This window comes from Culex quinquefasciatus, chromosome 2 (genome assembly GCF_015732765.1).
Source record: "Culex quinquefasciatus strain JHB chromosome 2, VPISU_Cqui_1.0_pri_paternal, whole genome shotgun sequence".
In the NCBI taxonomy this organism is placed as follows: Eukaryota; Metazoa; Arthropoda; class Insecta; order Diptera; family Culicidae; genus Culex; species Culex quinquefasciatus.
Window position 1 is genome coordinate 101,052,836 of NC_051862.1, and position 17,057 is coordinate 101,069,892.

General features: G+C 39.7%; 1 protein-coding gene across 7 annotated transcripts in view; it reads right to left on the minus strand.

Moving 5' to 3' along the window:
- Window positions 1-431: 431 nt before the first annotated feature.
- The window catches only part of LOC6045837 (dystrophin, isoforms A/C/F/G/H), a 170,685-nt gene continuing 154,059 nt past the window's right edge, over window positions 432-17,057 (minus strand). For 5 of the 7 annotated variants that reach the window (XM_038252468.1, XM_038252469.1, XM_038252467.1 and 2 more), the window contains 11 exons: window positions 6,891-7,040; window positions 6,716-6,825; window positions 6,440-6,649; window positions 6,233-6,366; window positions 5,942-6,171; window positions 5,376-5,882; window positions 4,807-5,310; window positions 4,622-4,750; window positions 4,447-4,558; window positions 3,798-3,989; window positions 432-2,468 (listed from right to left, as the gene is read on the minus strand). In XM_038252468.1, coding sequence (XP_038108396.1) covers window positions 2,371-2,468; window positions 3,798-3,989; window positions 4,447-4,558; window positions 4,622-4,750; window positions 4,807-5,310; window positions 5,376-5,882; window positions 5,942-6,171; window positions 6,233-6,366; window positions 6,440-6,649; window positions 6,716-6,825; window positions 6,891-7,040 — 2,376 coding nt within the window. In that variant the 3' untranslated portion in view covers window positions 432-2,370. Of the gene's footprint in view, window positions 2,469-2,573; window positions 2,604-3,797; window positions 3,990-4,446; window positions 4,559-4,621; window positions 4,751-4,806; window positions 5,311-5,375; window positions 5,883-5,941; window positions 6,172-6,232; window positions 6,367-6,439; window positions 6,650-6,715; window positions 6,826-6,890; window positions 7,041-17,057 lie in introns of all 7 variants that reach the window. The other 2 variants (XM_038252470.1, XM_038252471.1) reach the window with 2 other exon arrangements.

Genomic DNA, 17,057 nt, shown 5'->3' on the forward strand with positions numbered 1-17,057 from the left:
GATTGAACGAAAAGCAGAAAAATCCCATAGTAATTTACATGTAAACTTTGAACCGCTGGGGACAGGCTAATTCACAACCAAATGGGCTGATATTTGGCATGAGAGTTCCTATGGGTATCCTCTACTAGGGGAACCTCGGTTTGCCTGATTCTGAGAACTTTTTTGTTTGGATGAAACACCCTAATACACACAGACATTTGTTCAGTTTTCGATTCTGAGTCGATATGTATACATGAAGGTGGGTCTACGAAGTTTTTATACACAGTTCCTTTTTAGAGCAGGATTATAGCCTTACCTCAGTGAGTAGCTTTTCTGATAATTGTAGTTGAGTTTAAACATATTTACCGATGTATTACACATAGAAATAAACTATTGTATCAAGCAATTAGCTAAAAACCGGAAATTTTCTTTCAATTCGATTGAGGCATGACTCTTTTTTTCTACGTATTGCGCTTTATTATTTCTATTTCGATATATTAACACTGTTGTGCTTACTTGAGAAATGTTTCAGCCTTAGCATATTTCCGATAATGTTTCATAATAAGTACTATGTATGTAGACAATCGCTAGTCTCCTGCTAAAGTACTCTTAACTGGAGTGAAAAGGAACTAAGGAATGTGGGATTAAAAACAAAACAAAAAGATAGTAATTGACTTACAAAGTATTTTTCACATTAAATTTCAAAATTTTATGTGGACCTAATATGTTAGATATTTTAGATTTCATTAAATTCGAAAGCTGCATTACATTAACCTTGTTTAAGTTATAAGACACTTTAAATTTTGCAGAAATAAATAAAAATAAAAAGTTTTCTTAAAACATAGATTGATTGCATACAAATAGATTTTGATGCTCAAAAAGTTCCTCTAAACTCCAGTTTGAAGTAGTTTTATAACTGATTTGACCAGATTGACATGCAAATGAAATACTTTTTTAATTGATAACAGACATTTTTACTACGACAAGCGTTTACGCTTGTAACGGGTACCGGATATGAAATGCAATAATACATTATTTTCGCTAGTTTAATGTCAGTATACTATAACCATACATATTCTTTACCGAACTGTGAAGACTTATAATTTCGATTCTGTTGATATACTGTTGTGTTGGATCAAAAAATGTTCGTTGACTATTTATGAGAACAATGTATAGAAACTTGTTTCTATCCCAGGGATATGTATGTAAGATATAAGTTGTTCCACAAATTGATTATTCAACTAAAAGTTTAAGCAGTTGTTGTATAAGGAATGATGCCACTCTGCTTGTGAAAATATTGGAATCACAATACCAACCGACTTGTTTGGGGCTTGCCGGGAGCACGAGCAGTCTTTCCTTATACATTTGTTTTGCTTCAATGCCAAGGTACATTTTATTGATATGAATGCTGTACTAAATTCAATGGTTTATGACACTGTCTTCAAGAGTGTGTTATACTTAGTGATTGTATACAGCTTTTTAATATTATTTATTGGAAATGTTAGTATATCGTTAGAAAAGAAATTCTTTATTCATGTGGGCTTAATTTAGAATTATGGTATTGATTGCAGAATTCTTGGATTAACTATATTATACAGTACAGTTTTTAATTATAAAATAAACCACCGCTCAATTGAAGCCGCGTGAAAATTTTTACCATTCAAATGTGTTTGCGATAAGATATGTGAGAGTTAAGATTACGTTTCAAACATGCTTGATAATTTCCTAGAATTTATTTATGTTAACGTTTCACGATTAAAAAAAGAGTTTGATTATCATTTTTATTTTCAGGGTGATAATAGCAAAGATTTAGTAAACGATCGTTTACTGCCCATTGAGTGACAAAAAAAAACAAAATTATTTGAGGAAATTTCATATTGAACGTCATTTTTCTTCACAAAAAGAAAATTCTTGTTTGATTAAATATACATTTATGATGTGTTCTATTTGATAAAACGCAAACATGGTTGACTAGCCTTTTTCTGACAATTTCACCAAGAATTGAGCGGAGGTTTATATTTGGGCCATAGTTTGAATATGTACTAGGGATCATTCTAAAATCACGTAACGTTATGACTACACATTTTGTATCTCCACATAAAATCCGCATATTTCCCTGTAACTTTTATTTTAAAACGCTGTAATAAACACACATAAACTGATATTGACATATTATCCAGATTGTTTGCTGATATTAAAAATAAAAACATGATAAAATATAATCAAACTAAACTTAGGCCTATCTTTTCTATTCGCGTTACGCAATCTAGAATGCTCCATCATAAGATACCGAGAAACAATATGTTTCTAACGCTGCATATTTTAATATGTAATTATGTGTTGGAAAACTTTGTGACATCGCCTCGATTGACAATCAACGCCCGAACACTACTAATCAGTCAAATCGTGAACCCCGTTGTCATTTTGTTGTTCGATTTCCTGCTCCGTTATTACGTTAACGAGCTCTTCGACTGCTTTGTTCAAATCACCTGAAACAATAATTTTCAATGCATTTTAAAATCATAGTTCGATTGCAATATTTTCATCATGCATTATTATAATTTTAAGAGTTACATTCTGAAATGATTAATTACCTTTTGCGCACGCAAATACTTAAATCCGTCCTTTTAGTAATGAAGTAGGTTAGGCATTAAAACAATGTGTATGTTGTTAGTATTAGTAAAATTTCGAATTTCAGTAGCTACACACTCTACAAACTAAACATGATTTCAATTGTAGCTTCATAGTAATGGTCATCCCAAACATTCGGAACTTCCACAAACCCGATTTTTTTTTTTGTATTGGTTTGGTAGTGTCAAGCAAAAGTTGACCTTACTAGTTTAAGGGGCTTTTTGAGAACGTTCTCGAGCTATTTCAACAACAAAAATAAAATAAATTTAACAAATTAAAAAAGTCAAAAAATAAATCCAATTATTCGCTCAACCGCATTACCTTGGCGTTTTCTTTTGCGAGATTCCTACTCGATAAAGGTGTCCGAAGGCTTGAAACGATGAGGTTATCCATCCATCTCGGGATGCGAACTGACGACTTTTGGATTGTGAGTCCAACTGCCGATCAGCGAATCTACCGACTCATACACCTGGACTGAACTATACCGAAAAAAGGTTGAATTTTGGAAGGTTCAAAATTTGGTTAGATGAACATAACCACTTTTTGAATAATTGTGTGAATTCATCAGTCCCTGATGTAATATTACAATTTTTTGACACAAAATCTGTAAGCATTCTCTGATGAATGTTACCATATTTTTTTCTGTGTAACGACCTAACCTCTTCTAGGTTAGATCGGGACCAACATTGATCTCCCGATCGGACAGAAGGCGTGATCAGACGGATCAGCCAAATCTCGTCTCGAAAAAAACAACCGGGGTCGACTGGTCACAATTATGAAACACCAGAATTTAACTGTTATTTTTGCTGAAAAATGTTCGTTCTACTTACGCAACTAAATTTTAGAGTTAACCCAATTTGTTCATACAATTAAAATTAAATTCACGAGAAAAAGTGATCCAAATTTGTGGATCTCAGGGACACTGCCGGTACCAGACCTGGGGTTCTTCAATTTATTCGAAATTTTCATGAGAACCATTAAAATTGACAGCCGGTCGATACATTAATCGAAAGATAACGTGAAAAGCTTTGAAAAAATACATTTTGGACAAATTTCTATCTGTTCCGAATTTGTGGGATGACTTGGGGAAAAATCAAAGCAACCTGAAAATGAGCTGAACCAAAACCTAAAAGTACTGTTTAAAGGCACACAAAAAACCAACTATTGTATGAATGTGTTATATTCACCCGCCATGTGCAATAGACTTGTATGTGGAGGAGGCGGTGGTCTCGCATCCGAGGAGGCGAAGCTGACCCCAATGTTATTCTCATTTTTGCCGACACCAGGCTTGCTACGATCGTTATCACCACCACCACTACTCAGGCCTGATATACCGGCGTTGTTATGAAAAGATCCCGACGATGTGCCATTTTCTAGACCTGCAAAGGAGTTAAATGCTATCTCTAATGTGTACATAACAAGCTTGCTTAAATTTGGGGGAACCAAAATTAACAAATTATAATACACTCAACCCCCGGTGGTTGGTCACTTTTTCGTTTGACACTTTTTTAGTTTGTACCCCGTTGGTTGGTCAAAGTCAAACTAAAAAGTGACCCCGTTCGTTTGACAACAGTTGGTGTCAAACCATCGGGGTTTGAGTGTATCTGTTAAGTGTCACGTAAAGTGGCCGTTTGAAAGAGTGTTTTGATTGATTTGGAACAGTTTCTTTCAAAAGTTTATAAATGAAACTTTACGTTACACCAAACATTGAGGTTACGTAATGACTCACTGGCAAACTGTTAAGCACGGCATTTGCATAGTTTTCCATGAAAAATTAAATTTTGCAACCTCTAAAGGGGCATTTCAACGACGATCAGAAATAAAATGTTTACTCACTTGATTTTTGATCATGATGACCATTTTGCTGGAACTTGACGGGCGATTCCGTATTCAGCTGGGATGCCGTCACAGACCGTGTCTGCAGTGTCGAAGCTTTAGAATTGTTTGGCTGGAAAGAAATTAGATTTTTTTTTGTAAAAATATATTGACTATTGAATGCCTGGTGTCAAACCTCATCGAGCAGCTGGCGTAACCGTTGCAACTGCGCCTCCAGTTGCCTGTTGTGATCTTCCAAAATTTGCATTCTGGCTTCCAACCTTCCTTTGTGCTGGCGCAGCAGCTTGGCTTCGGCAACCATATCCTACAAATAATAAAGAATTTGAGAGGATGTTTCAGAGCCATACAAATAAATCATACATTTCCGCCGTTGGCTCCTGCTTGATTTTCATCTGGGGTGGTAATTGAAGTTTGCTTGGACTTGAGCCGTTCGTATTCCGCTTGCAGGGAAGAGTTTTCATCCTCCAAATCCTTGATCATGGCTTCCAGCTCTTCACGCTGTTCGGCATCCATTGCTGCCATAACTTGAATCGGTGATTTCGGGCCGCCATTGTTGGGCAGGGACTGGCAATATTGCGCAATCAGCTGGTGCTCATCGTCACTGTCCGGAGTGGAGCTGCTGCGTGTCCCGTACTCGACCTGGGCCAACCGCGAGGCGTACATTTCCAGTCGTGAGTGCATGTCATTTTGCAGCGTGTGCGCCCCGTGCTGTGGACTAGGAGCAGGGCTCTCCAGTGCGTCCCCTTCCAGGACACTTTGGACGGGGAGATATCCCACACGGGGATGTTTCTTAAAATATTTCCGACTTTTGAACTTATTACGCAAGGCTCGGGTAAAGTCACGGACGTCTTCCGTCGATGTAGTCTAAAGTGAGACAAAAGTGAAATTTAATAAAAGAAAATAAATTTTGGTATTATCAAAAAATGTACCGTTGTGCAATATTCATGCATAGGATGCGACAATTTATGGTTTTTGGCATTGCGACCCAGAAAGAAACATTTCTGGCACATGTCGAAGTTGAAACATTTCAGACATCGGTACCGGAAGCCAACAATCGGATACTCCTTACAGATATTACATTTTGCTTGATGTTTTGCTGCTTCAGCTGCTACCAGCCGGTGTAAAACGGGAAGCCAAACCAAGCTCTGGGGCTCGTGTTGAAGCCAGTTTAGGAAGTGTTGCGCCTCGATCGCGGTCTCAAGCGGCTCGCCGTTCTGGTTGACGCCGGCGCGCTCGAAGCACGAACGTACCGATGGTTCAATGTTCGAACCTCCGAATGCGGCCACTTCACCGAGCTGGCGTGGAACTTGTATACAATCGTGCAGTAGCAGTCCCAGCTTCCGCTGGTCCACCTTTTTCTCCAGGTCGGCAATCAAGCGGAACAAGTAGCGATACTTTTCTTCGAGATGTCCCTTGCACAGTAAAATCAAACCAACCTGAAAAAGGGAACACAAATATGAATGACTTCATCAATTCAGTACAAGAAACAACCTACCTTAAAGCTAAGAACACGAATCTGGCCAGTACGTTGAGAATCATACACGTTCAAAATCCAATTTATTGCTAAATCTAACATCAACGGCATGTCAATAGGTTCAATGGTCACGTACAGCGAGTGCAACACTGTGGTCATGTCCGGGATGTCAATCAGCTTGTCATTCTGCGCCCGCAATCCGTGCCGGTCAAACGACTCTATTGCAACGTTCATGGTCAGCCGATCAAATGCTGGAATACACAAAAAATAGTGTCAAATGAAAATTGACCTAACTGTGCCAAACATTCTTACCCAATCTTTTCTGGACTGTGCGCAGCTTAAGCGCTGTTCTGTACGCAGAAAATCTCACATCGTTCAAATCTGCCAACGATTTCATCAACTCAATCATTTCCGGATGATCCCAATGCGTGTTTTCTCTCTCGTGGCTGAAAACGGAAGAAAATGTTTTTGTAGTGAGGTCAGGAATAATAGAGAGACGTTCATTCGCGATCGCCTTACTTGATGTAGTAAGGCACATTGGCTGGTGTGATAGCTCTCTCCCATGGTGGTTTTACACTCGTCGCTAAATTTGGAATGGGGCCAATGGTACCGGTACTAATGCCATGCGTCGATTTGTTACCATCTGGATCCGCTGTCGAGGATTGATTGGCTCCGTTTGCTATTAGAATTTTGTGTCGTTCATCCATAGCAATGTGTAGCAATTTCATTCTGTTGATAGAATAACAAAAAAACAAGTTTTAGTAAAACTAACACTATTAAATCGCCACATTGTACCTCGTATTCAAATCCTCTAGTTTGGCAAGACACTGATTCGGTACAAGCACGTGATTGGCCGTGAAGAAACCTTGCTGTTCGTTGCAGTCATCCAGCAGAGCCCCGGCAGTCTGGAAGTGGAAGAAATTTAGAGTATTAATTGAAAATTAATTGAAAACCGCAAAAAAAAACTAACGGTCATTTTGTCTTTCAAACGCTGCAGGTGTTGCATTTGCTCGGCCGAATCGGCAGTCGTGACCGGCGTGGTCCAGGATTGTGTCAACGTTTCGGCCGAAGCCACGCGGGAACTCAAATCGTCCAAAACCTTCTGAAACTGGCGCATTTTCTGTAATTGATGAAACGGAAAAAAATAGATCGTTAATCAGTGCAACGCGTACAGTGTAATAGTTTAAAAATATCCCAGAAAATAAAATCATAAAATCGATCAGCTAAATATACACAGAACGACGCGAAGAATGACAAACCTCCTCGGTGCGCAAAACTCCGACCACCTGAAGCAGCATCTGTTCCGCTTCGTTATTTGGCTGGTGGAAGCTGGCGTCGATATCGTCCATTAGGGTGAAATTGGTTTTATCGTACTCGATATCCGTGTCGGATCCCGCGCTCATTCTGTAACTCTCTCGCGAACAGCTGACATCCATTATATTGGCGGTTCGATATTCGGCCAACTGGTCAAGTTCCATTCTATTTATGTCCCGTTGGCGTAATTAAAAGCACGTGCGAGTGTTTTTTTTTCTCAAAAAGGTGCTGTCATGGGCAAAATTTACAACAATTCAACCACTGGCATGAATGTTGTCACACTAGCGTTTTTCGCAATAAAAGTGTTTTCATTAAGCCAACATTATTCAAGTGAAATACATTATGAGAGCAAACAATACGGTCTGACAAGAACTTGTTTTACCAACTTTGGGAAGCGTTTAATTGTATTTTAAATATAGAGTAGGTAGTAAGAAATTTGACTGTATGGTGGGAATTCATATACACTCAAACCCCGATGGTTTGACACCAACTGTTGTCATACGTGACCCCGTTCGTTTGACAACAGTTTAACGTTTTAGTTTGACACCCCTTTTACACGGAGTTCACACACACTACCAAACGTTTGTTTTGATAGTATGCGTGAGCGCAGTGTAAAAAGTGACAGTTCGAGACATTAAAAAGAGATATGTGAGCCATGGAGTTAAACTTTCTGTCAAGCTGTTGTGAAGTATTCCACGACAGCTGTGAAAGTTTAACTCACTGTTACCGGCTCACATCTCTATTTTTAATTTCTCGATACATAATGAGCCACCATAGAAAACAAGTCATTCAAACAAACAAACTCGCAAGCAAACAAACGTTTTAACTGTTTGGTAGTTTGCCTGCTTTCTTTGTTTGCCTGCTTTGTTTGTTTGCCTGCATTTGTTTACAAAGGGCAGCGAATGACCAAGAAGGTTAAAGCTGACAGAAATAAATGAATTAACAACAACAACAGCATTTGTTGCAGAAACGCCAGCCTGCATACATTTAGCTTTGTTCGCGAGTTTGGCAAACTGTCAAACATAAAAAAGTGTGAGTTTGGTTGTTTGTTTGCCATCGAGAAATGAAAAGTGCAACATGGAGTTAAACTTTCTGTCAAGCTTCTGTGAAGTTTACTTTAACAGTTGCGAAAGTTTAACTCCATGTTACCGGCTCACATCTCTCTTTTTAATTTCTCGATAGTCTAATCGAGAAATTAAAAACAGAGATGTGAGCCGGTAACATGGAGTGAAACTTTCACAGCTGTCATGGAATACTTCACAACAGCTTGACAGAAAGTTTAACTCCATTTTGTACTTTTAATTTCTCGATAGCGTTCTTTTATTACGTAACGCAAAAAAAAAAATATTTTTAGACCCCCTCACCCATCGTAACAAAATTTCAATACATAATTTAAAAAATTTGTATGGAGCGCAACACAGCTTCCAAGCCCCCACCTTAGAGACCCTAAATAGGGAGACTGGTCTAAGCTGGCTAAATCGATCTGGCAACGTATGTTTTGAGCTTGGCAACACTGATAAGTTTTGCTGGGCGTAAAGGCAAATGCTCGTTTGGATACGTCAAACTCGTGTCTGTTTGGGTACGTCAAATTCACTTCGACCAGTCTCCCTATTTAGGATCTCTACCCCACCTGCGTTACGTATACGTATACGTTACAAAAGCTCCCTTAGCGAGCAGGATAATCGAAACTTTGGATAATCGAGTGTAGTGTGTACGCTATTTTCACAAATAATCATCAAAATAGCTAAAAAATTAGCAAATGCATTAAACGTGAATAGTGAAGATGCCAATAGCTACAATTACCCTTTTTAAGTCAAATCACATAATTTGTTATTGTTTTTGTATGCCGTCATCTGGGGCGAATTAAGACTGTCGTTTTTAGAATAAATGGTTTTAAATTTGGAAATTGATGTACACTACGGTGACAATTAAAAAGAAGGACCTCAGGGATACCCCTTGATTCAATTCCTTAGGCAAAAATAAGTAACTGTGAAATTTTCGAGCGAAATCGGTAAAGGTTGAAAGGTCGCTTTTATCGTTAAAGATGGTAAAAAAATCTTTTCATGCAAAAACGTCTTCTTTAACCCGTTAATTTGGATCGTTTTGCGGTCTTCGACAAAGCTGTTTGTCATAAAATTCAACACCACTTTTTGATGTAATTTTGATTTGTTTGCTTTTCTCCATATATTTTCGCGGGTTTCCATATAAACTTCAACGATAAATAGCGACCCTGATACCTTAACCGATTTGGCTCAAAATTTGCACAGTTACTTATTTCATATTATATATATCTCAAGTTATTTTATACAACCTTGAATAGTTGAAATAAATTGAAACTTAAAGTCCAAAACCATTCTCAAGCCATCAGTAACATTCAAAAAATGACACAAAATCAATGTGAGAAGGATGAAAAAGCGAAAAACACGCATTCTCATATTACTCGATGCCGGCACTTTTTCCATTTTCCCCTTCGATTTCCCCATGTGTCTTCTTGCATAGACAACGTCGTTCAAAGACGAAAAAAATGAATGTCAAAAAAATTGTTTTTGCATTTAGCTTTTATGTGTTTCCATAATTTTAGCTGTTATTTAAAAAAATCGTTTTAAGTCAATAACATGATTAATTGACAATAAAAATAATCAAACTTGAACTCTAAATTTAAAAAAAATCCTCGTTCACCGAATTCATTGATCTACTTTGGGACCATCTATAAATCACGTAGACACTTTTTGGGAATCTGTAACCCTTCCTCCCCCCCCCCCTCTTCGTGGACAATTTTCCATATATAAAAATCTTTTTTGTATGGATCGTGGACAATCGCCATACCCCCTAAAGTGTCCACGTGGTTTATGGATGGTCCCTCTTGATCCTAACACGTTTTATTGTGTGCTGCACAAATTTATTGCAAAATTTTTGTTAAAGCCCAGGGTTCAAGGAAAGCGTTCGAATTCCTCATGGCTAAAATTTATCCATCGCTTCCTCATCGTGGCGGCGTTCATTGGGGGAGTCAACGACATGCTGCAGATTGCAAATCATTACCACGCCCGTAAATTACACCAAATAAACAGGGCATTCTCAATAAAGTCGCCAGAACCTCATCTGTTTACAGATTTCTAAGACGAAATTCTGAGACTTAAATACATATGTTATAAAGGAATGAATGGATTTTTTTTTAAATGTTGTCAAAAATCTGTTTCTCGAATTTATGTAGAAAACACACTCAGTGAAGCAAAAGTGCTGTATCGTCTTTATATTGCGAATTGTATCACAGTTGTCACTTAACATAAGCAAATTCTTCACATTCACATAAAGCCGGCTGTTTTGAGACCGTGGCGTTTGCGTTGGTATAAGAGAGCAGTCGTCAGCAATCATCGCGGTAATCCAGACGAGGATGAGCAATGTCGCCACTAACGAATAAAATATACAATGAACGTGCACTAAAGTAAAGCATTTCGTTTTAAGAAATGTTTTGGAACGTGATTTGCAGCAACAATTTTTGCCAACTGGTGACAAAATTTCTCCCGGAATATACCCAACTTTTGGATCATAGCACTGAGATTTTTCATTTATACCGGTTTTAGTTGATTAAAAAGTAACAAACAGTACATAAACTATCTTGTCAAAAATTAACATGAAACACGACCCGACCAAAATTAACAAGAACGCAACGCATGAATCACTTGCGATCCCGGCGTGGTGCGCGACAACTGCAACCTTTTAATACTCTCGTGAACTCGCGCACCAGTTTTAGCAAACGAGGGACTTGGACGACGTGACGTATTGCCGCGGCGATATTCAAATATGCACTAATCATGTCTGGTTCCTAGCCACATAAGACAGCAAGTTTTATTTTTACTTCCAGGCCAGGCCCGCACGAGTGAGTGTTGTTGTTATTTTGTTTTTGCTTTATCAAGCGCAAAGCATAACATTGAGTTGAGGCAGAGCTGCGTTCACTCGTTCGTTGGAGTCCATGGAGGAGTTGTGGAGTTTGCCAATGTCTACTTATTCTCCCCGCTCATTCTCGTGCTCTCGCTACAGTACACACGCACGCGTTTCGGGGTAGGATATTTGTCCCTATTTTGGGCCTAGTACCTATTTTGGGTCTATCAAACTTAATTCAACGAAATTGAGCATTTTTCACCAAATCTGGCAAGAATCTGCCACTGGACAATGATACGTGCAGTCATTATCTTTATTTTGGTGGGCAAGAATAATTTCCTTTTTCCTTCTAAATTAGTAATAAAGCAATAAAAAAAGCACTCTTCAATTTTTTCTTGGCAAATCGCTAATTGCCCACTAGGGCTAAAATTTTCACCACTTTTGCTTACCGCTTGTTGACACTCAGCGCCCGGCTTTCATCGCTCAGCACACGAATGAGAGCCGTCCCCCAAATCTCCAACCACCGGCAATATGTTTTTTTTTGGTGGGTTGAAAAAAAAATCACCAAACTGCCACCCAATCAATAAAATAACTAATTAATAACTTCGTCCATTTCTGAGAGAATGGCTCTATATTCAGTCCATATGACACTTCTACAAATTGTGACAGTGTGTGTGCGCTTTTCACAAGTTACAGTGTTTCTTGCATATTACGGGCTTGTTGTTTGGCTACGCAACAAATGCTTTATTATGTTTAAAACTTGTAAAGAATTATATAAATCATGTCCAAGCTAATTTTGCACGTTATGCAAGTGAAATCAATCGTTCTAATGTTGATTTGTGGCTTAAAACATCACAATGATTCAGCATGTTTGCCGACCGAATTTGAGCGGCTGTACTGTACGAGCTGGGGCTGAACCGAGGGGTGAGACACAAGCCCTAATTAACTAAAAATAATCGTTTAGTTAATCAGAATTTACAACTATTTGATTAGGATTATCGCTAATCAATTAGCGTATTCCTACCCTTCGAATTTTAACTTGGGTTGATGGACAAACGTCAAAACATCAATACAAACCAAAACATCACTCGTGGTTACGGCCGTAAAGCAACACCAAGAAATTGAAGTGGCTAATCTGGTTCTAACCTGGCAAATGGCCAAACGCGGTGCGATGTCCGACCTGAACCACGGCAACAGGAACGAAGAGGAGGAGGCAAACCGATTTGCCCAGACGTTACAAGCTGGAAAAAACGCGTCGTTAAAACGGAGTCGTCGTCACGGATTCCGCGGGCAGCGGTGGATCGTCGTCGGTGTTCGATGCGTTCAAGGGATTCGTCGGGGTGACGTCGACATCGGCTGTGAAGCCTACTGAAGCAGGAGCCAGTCCATTTTCGCTTCTCAGTGCCACCATCTTTGCCACGACTCACCCGAGCAAGAAGATCGTTGTAGGAAGCCGGCCGAAGGAGGAAACAGCAGGCTCCATCGGCAAGGACACCGGGGATGAGGAGTATGCGGCCAACGTGAAGGCGCTCAGTGTGGTCGTGGCTGCTTGGATTTCGGAAAAGGTCAAGGAGAATCTGGTGTGCAAGCTTAGGCCGATCTTCAAGGATCACGAAAAAGATTCTGGATGAGATTGAGGCCAAGAAGAGTAGCAGTAAGGAGTCAACGGCCGCAAAGTCGTCCACCAGCGGATTCACTCTTGGAAACGTTGCGCCAGCGACGACGACAAACACGGCCGCGGCACCGACTCCAGCAGCAGCCAAACAATTTAGCTTCGGGTTTGGCTGGACAAGTTCTACGCCCGGAACGGGTTTCATCTTTGCCAACGTGGCCAAACCCACCGAGGACAGCAAGTCGGACGAAAAGGCCGCCGCCGATGACGACGAGAACGAACCGTCCAAGGTGGAGTTCACGCCGTTCAAGGACAGCATCTTTTCCAAGCGGTAACTACTCGGACCGTGGCATCGGAACGCTGTACATCAAAGTGAACCGGAAGGTGCAGATAATGGTACTGGCCGACTCCAGCATCGGCCAGATTCTGCTCAACATCATTCTGAACGAGGCAGTGCCGGTGCAGTTGATGGGCAAGAGAAACGTCATGATGGTGTGCGTTCTGACGCCGGAGACGAAGCCACCGTCGGTGCTGCTGTGGGTCAAGACCTGCGAGGAGGCCGACGAGCTGTATGAAGCACAAGCCCAAAAAAGGGGTCGGCCATGGAAAATTGTTTAATGCTTGGTTTAATGTTTCATTGAATAGGAAATAAATTGATCAAAATTAGGAAAAAAAAACCTTGGTCATGTCACTGTGTCATGTGATCCCGCGTTTACTTCCACGACGGCCATCACTACCGCAGAACCTTCTCCAGTTCTCGCTACAGACCTTACTTTCACACCACCATGCACCTCAGCTCGACCGTAACCCTAATAATCCTTACTATCCAGGTATCTACTTGCAGATTCGCTTTCATCCGGCGCGTCAACGGCTGGACGATTTCTAGAAGAATTCCAAACGAATGAACTTGCAGACAATGTCGCCACCACCATAACTACCACGGCAACTAGGAACCAGCGGTCAATCAGCAAGCAGGTCGCAGAAGACCGAGTGCGACCCAGCTGATGATTAGCGATCTCGAGGGAGTGATGAAGACAACGCCGGTTGTAGTACGGGCGCCAGCATCCGAGGGGAGGGCAAAAAGTCAGTTGTCACCGGAAAAGAATAACAGCAGTACAACTTGCAACTCGCCATTGGGGATGATGAGAACGAGAAGAAGCGGCTGTTAAAGAGTGACATGGTCGAGGGCATGACGCTGGACGAACCGACATCGGTGGCTTAGCCAAACAAGAGTTGCAGCAATTGGTTAGAAAACCGATGGAAGAAAACTCCTACAAAATTAAATCCAAAAGAATAAAAAAGAAACCCCATAATAAAACCTTCCCCTTACTGCACCCATTCACACAGTTTTTATATTCGCAGCGCCTTCTGCCACTTCCCCTCTTAAAGTCGCCTGTCGGCCTTCAAGCAGGCCGATCTTCTTGCAAATGCATTGCCAAAGATGGACTATATCTCGTGATCGTATAAGTTCTCGTTCCGGAAACGGCTCTGACCGTAGCCGAATATGTCCTGGATGTGGTAAGTAATGGCTTCGACGGTATCCCGTTGCCGAAAAAGGTGTCCATTTCGGAGCCGGGGTCCTGGTCCCTACAACGTCATGCCCAAGTTCTGTTTATCGATCGCATCGTCTAGTTTCTGCATCTGGCGGGCCTGCTGCATTTTTCCGCGCTCCTCCTGCTTTCTATTGGCCAAAATCTTCAAAACTTTCGCCGACAGCTTTTTGTCCTTGATTTCTTCTCGGGTGCAGCACCAACTTGGCCGGAATAAAAAGGCCTCCAATGTGAGTTTGCTGCTGGTTGAGACCACGCCGCAATCCATTCTCCGGCTGTGCCCGGAACCTGCCTGCACCGGATGAAACCGCACAACAGATTATCCCGAGAATTTAGTGTTTTCCTGCGGATCTAATCGAAGTCACATTTTCAAGCTGTCAAAATGACATTTCTCAACGACAAGATATCTTGATATGAGATGGGAATGGAATATCAAATCAGCGCTAATCGATTAGCTAGTTGACGAAAATCAGCGCTAATCAATTAGTGTAAAGATGATTGATTAACTGTGTCCTGCCCCTAGGGCTGAACCGTACGTCAAAAAAGTTCGCCACATGCTTCGAAATTTCAACCAATCAGAAGGTAGGCCGAAGATATGTACAAAGAAGGTCGTATGCTAGAAGCAATATCCCCAACATAGGGACAAAAATGTTTCAGTTTCTCGGGCTTATACAGAAATATAAAGTATTTTCGTCGAAAATGTGATTAAGTAAGAGCATTAGCATTAAAAAAACAACTTACTCATGTAATAAAAGCAAGGCTGCCTCTAGCAGCCTTTGAGAATACATCAAATAAAAAGTGCGCTCGGCTTAGTAGGCCCAAAATAGGGACAAATAGCCTACTTTTATATGAAATTTTGCGAAACAAAACGAGTCCAGCAGGAGACGCTCTGGACTAGTGAGCCTATATGGAGAGGCGAAATGTCACTCTCAGGGTTCCAATCGAACTGTCAAATCGGGGTTCCAATCGAGCAACAAGATCATGCAAAAACAAGGTTGCACGGATAGAAATCCTGTCCGGGAAATCGACAACATTGTTCTCGATTCGTTCTGAAATTCGTTTCAGAATGTTGTCGACCAGTCGTCCGGTAACATTTGCAACAAAATCGAGAACAATGTTGTCGATTTTGAGTCGTCACGGTTGGTGACGCCTGTCAAAACAAAAAGCACGCAGCCATCCCGAATGGTTTAATCGGTTTTTGAATTGACCGTTGGTTTTGGTTTTTGAATTGACCGTTGGATATTTCTGTTGGTTCAGTAAAACAGTTGATTCGTTTTTTTATTTATTGAGGCAAAAAATACATAATTAATTAAAAAACTAATCTTTGTGAGTGTGTGTGTGTGTGTGTGAATTTGGGGATTTGGGAATTTAGGAATTTGGGAACATAGGAATTTAGGAATTTGGGAATATGGGAATATGGGAATTTGGGAATTTGGGAATTTTGGAATTTAGGAATTTAGGAATTTAGGAATTTGGGAATTTGAGAATTTGGGAATATAAGAATGTGAGAATTTGGGAATTTAAGAATTTAGGAATTTGAGAATTTAGGAATTTAGGAATTCAAGAATTTAGGAATTTAGGAATTTGGGAATTTGGGAATTTGGGAATTTGGGAATTCGGGAATTTGGGAATTTAAGAATATGGGAATTTGGGAATTTAGGAATTTGGGAATTCGTGAATTTAGGAATATAGGAAAAAAGGAATTTAGGAATATAAGAATTTAGGAATTAGGGAATTTGGGTATTTAGGAATTTGGGAATTTGGGAATTTGGGAATATGGGAATTTGGAAATTTGGAAATTTGGGAATTTGGGTATTTAGGAATTAAGGAATTTGGGAATTTGGGAATTTAGGAATTTAGGAATAAAGGAATTTAGTAATTTAGGAATTTAAGAATTTGGGAATTTGGGAATTTGTGAATTTGTGAATTTGGGAATTTGGGAATATAGGAATTTGGAAATTTGGGAATTTGGGTATTTAGGAATATAGGAATTTAGGAATTTGGGAATATGGGAATGTGAGAATTTCGGAATTTGGCAATTTGGGAATTTAGGAATTCAGGAATTTAGGAAGTTAAGAATTTGAGAATTTGGGAACATGGGAATTTGGGAATTTGGGAATTTAGGAATTTGGGAATTCGGGAATTTGGGAATATAGGAAAATTGGAATTTAGGAATATAAGAATTTAGGAATTTGGGAATTTGGGATTATGGGAATTTGAAAATTTGGGATACTGGGTAATTAGGAATTTAGGAATTTGGGAATCTGGGAATATGGAAATTTGGGTATTTAGGAATTAAAGAATTTGGGAATTTGGGAATTAAGGAATTTAAGAATTTGGGAATTTGGGAAATTGGGAATATGGGAATTTGGAAATTTGGTAATTTGGGTATTTAGGAATTTGGGAATTTGGGAATATGGGAATTTGGAAATTTGTGAATTTGGGTATTTAGGAATTATGGAATTTAGGAATTTGGGTGTTTGGGAATTTGGGAATTTAGGATTTTTTTTGGGAATTTAGGAATTTAGGAACTTAGGAATTTAGGAATTTGGGAATTTGGGAATTTGGGAATATGGGAATTTGGGAATTTGGGAATTTAGGAATTTAGGAATTTGGGAATTTTAGAATTTGGGAATATAAGAATGTGAGAATTTAAGAATTTAGGAATTTGAGAATTTAGGAATTTAGGAATTCAGGAATTTAGGAATTTGGGAATGGAATTTGGGAATTTGGGAATTTGGGAATATGGGAATTTGGGAATTTGGGAATTTGGGAATTTGGG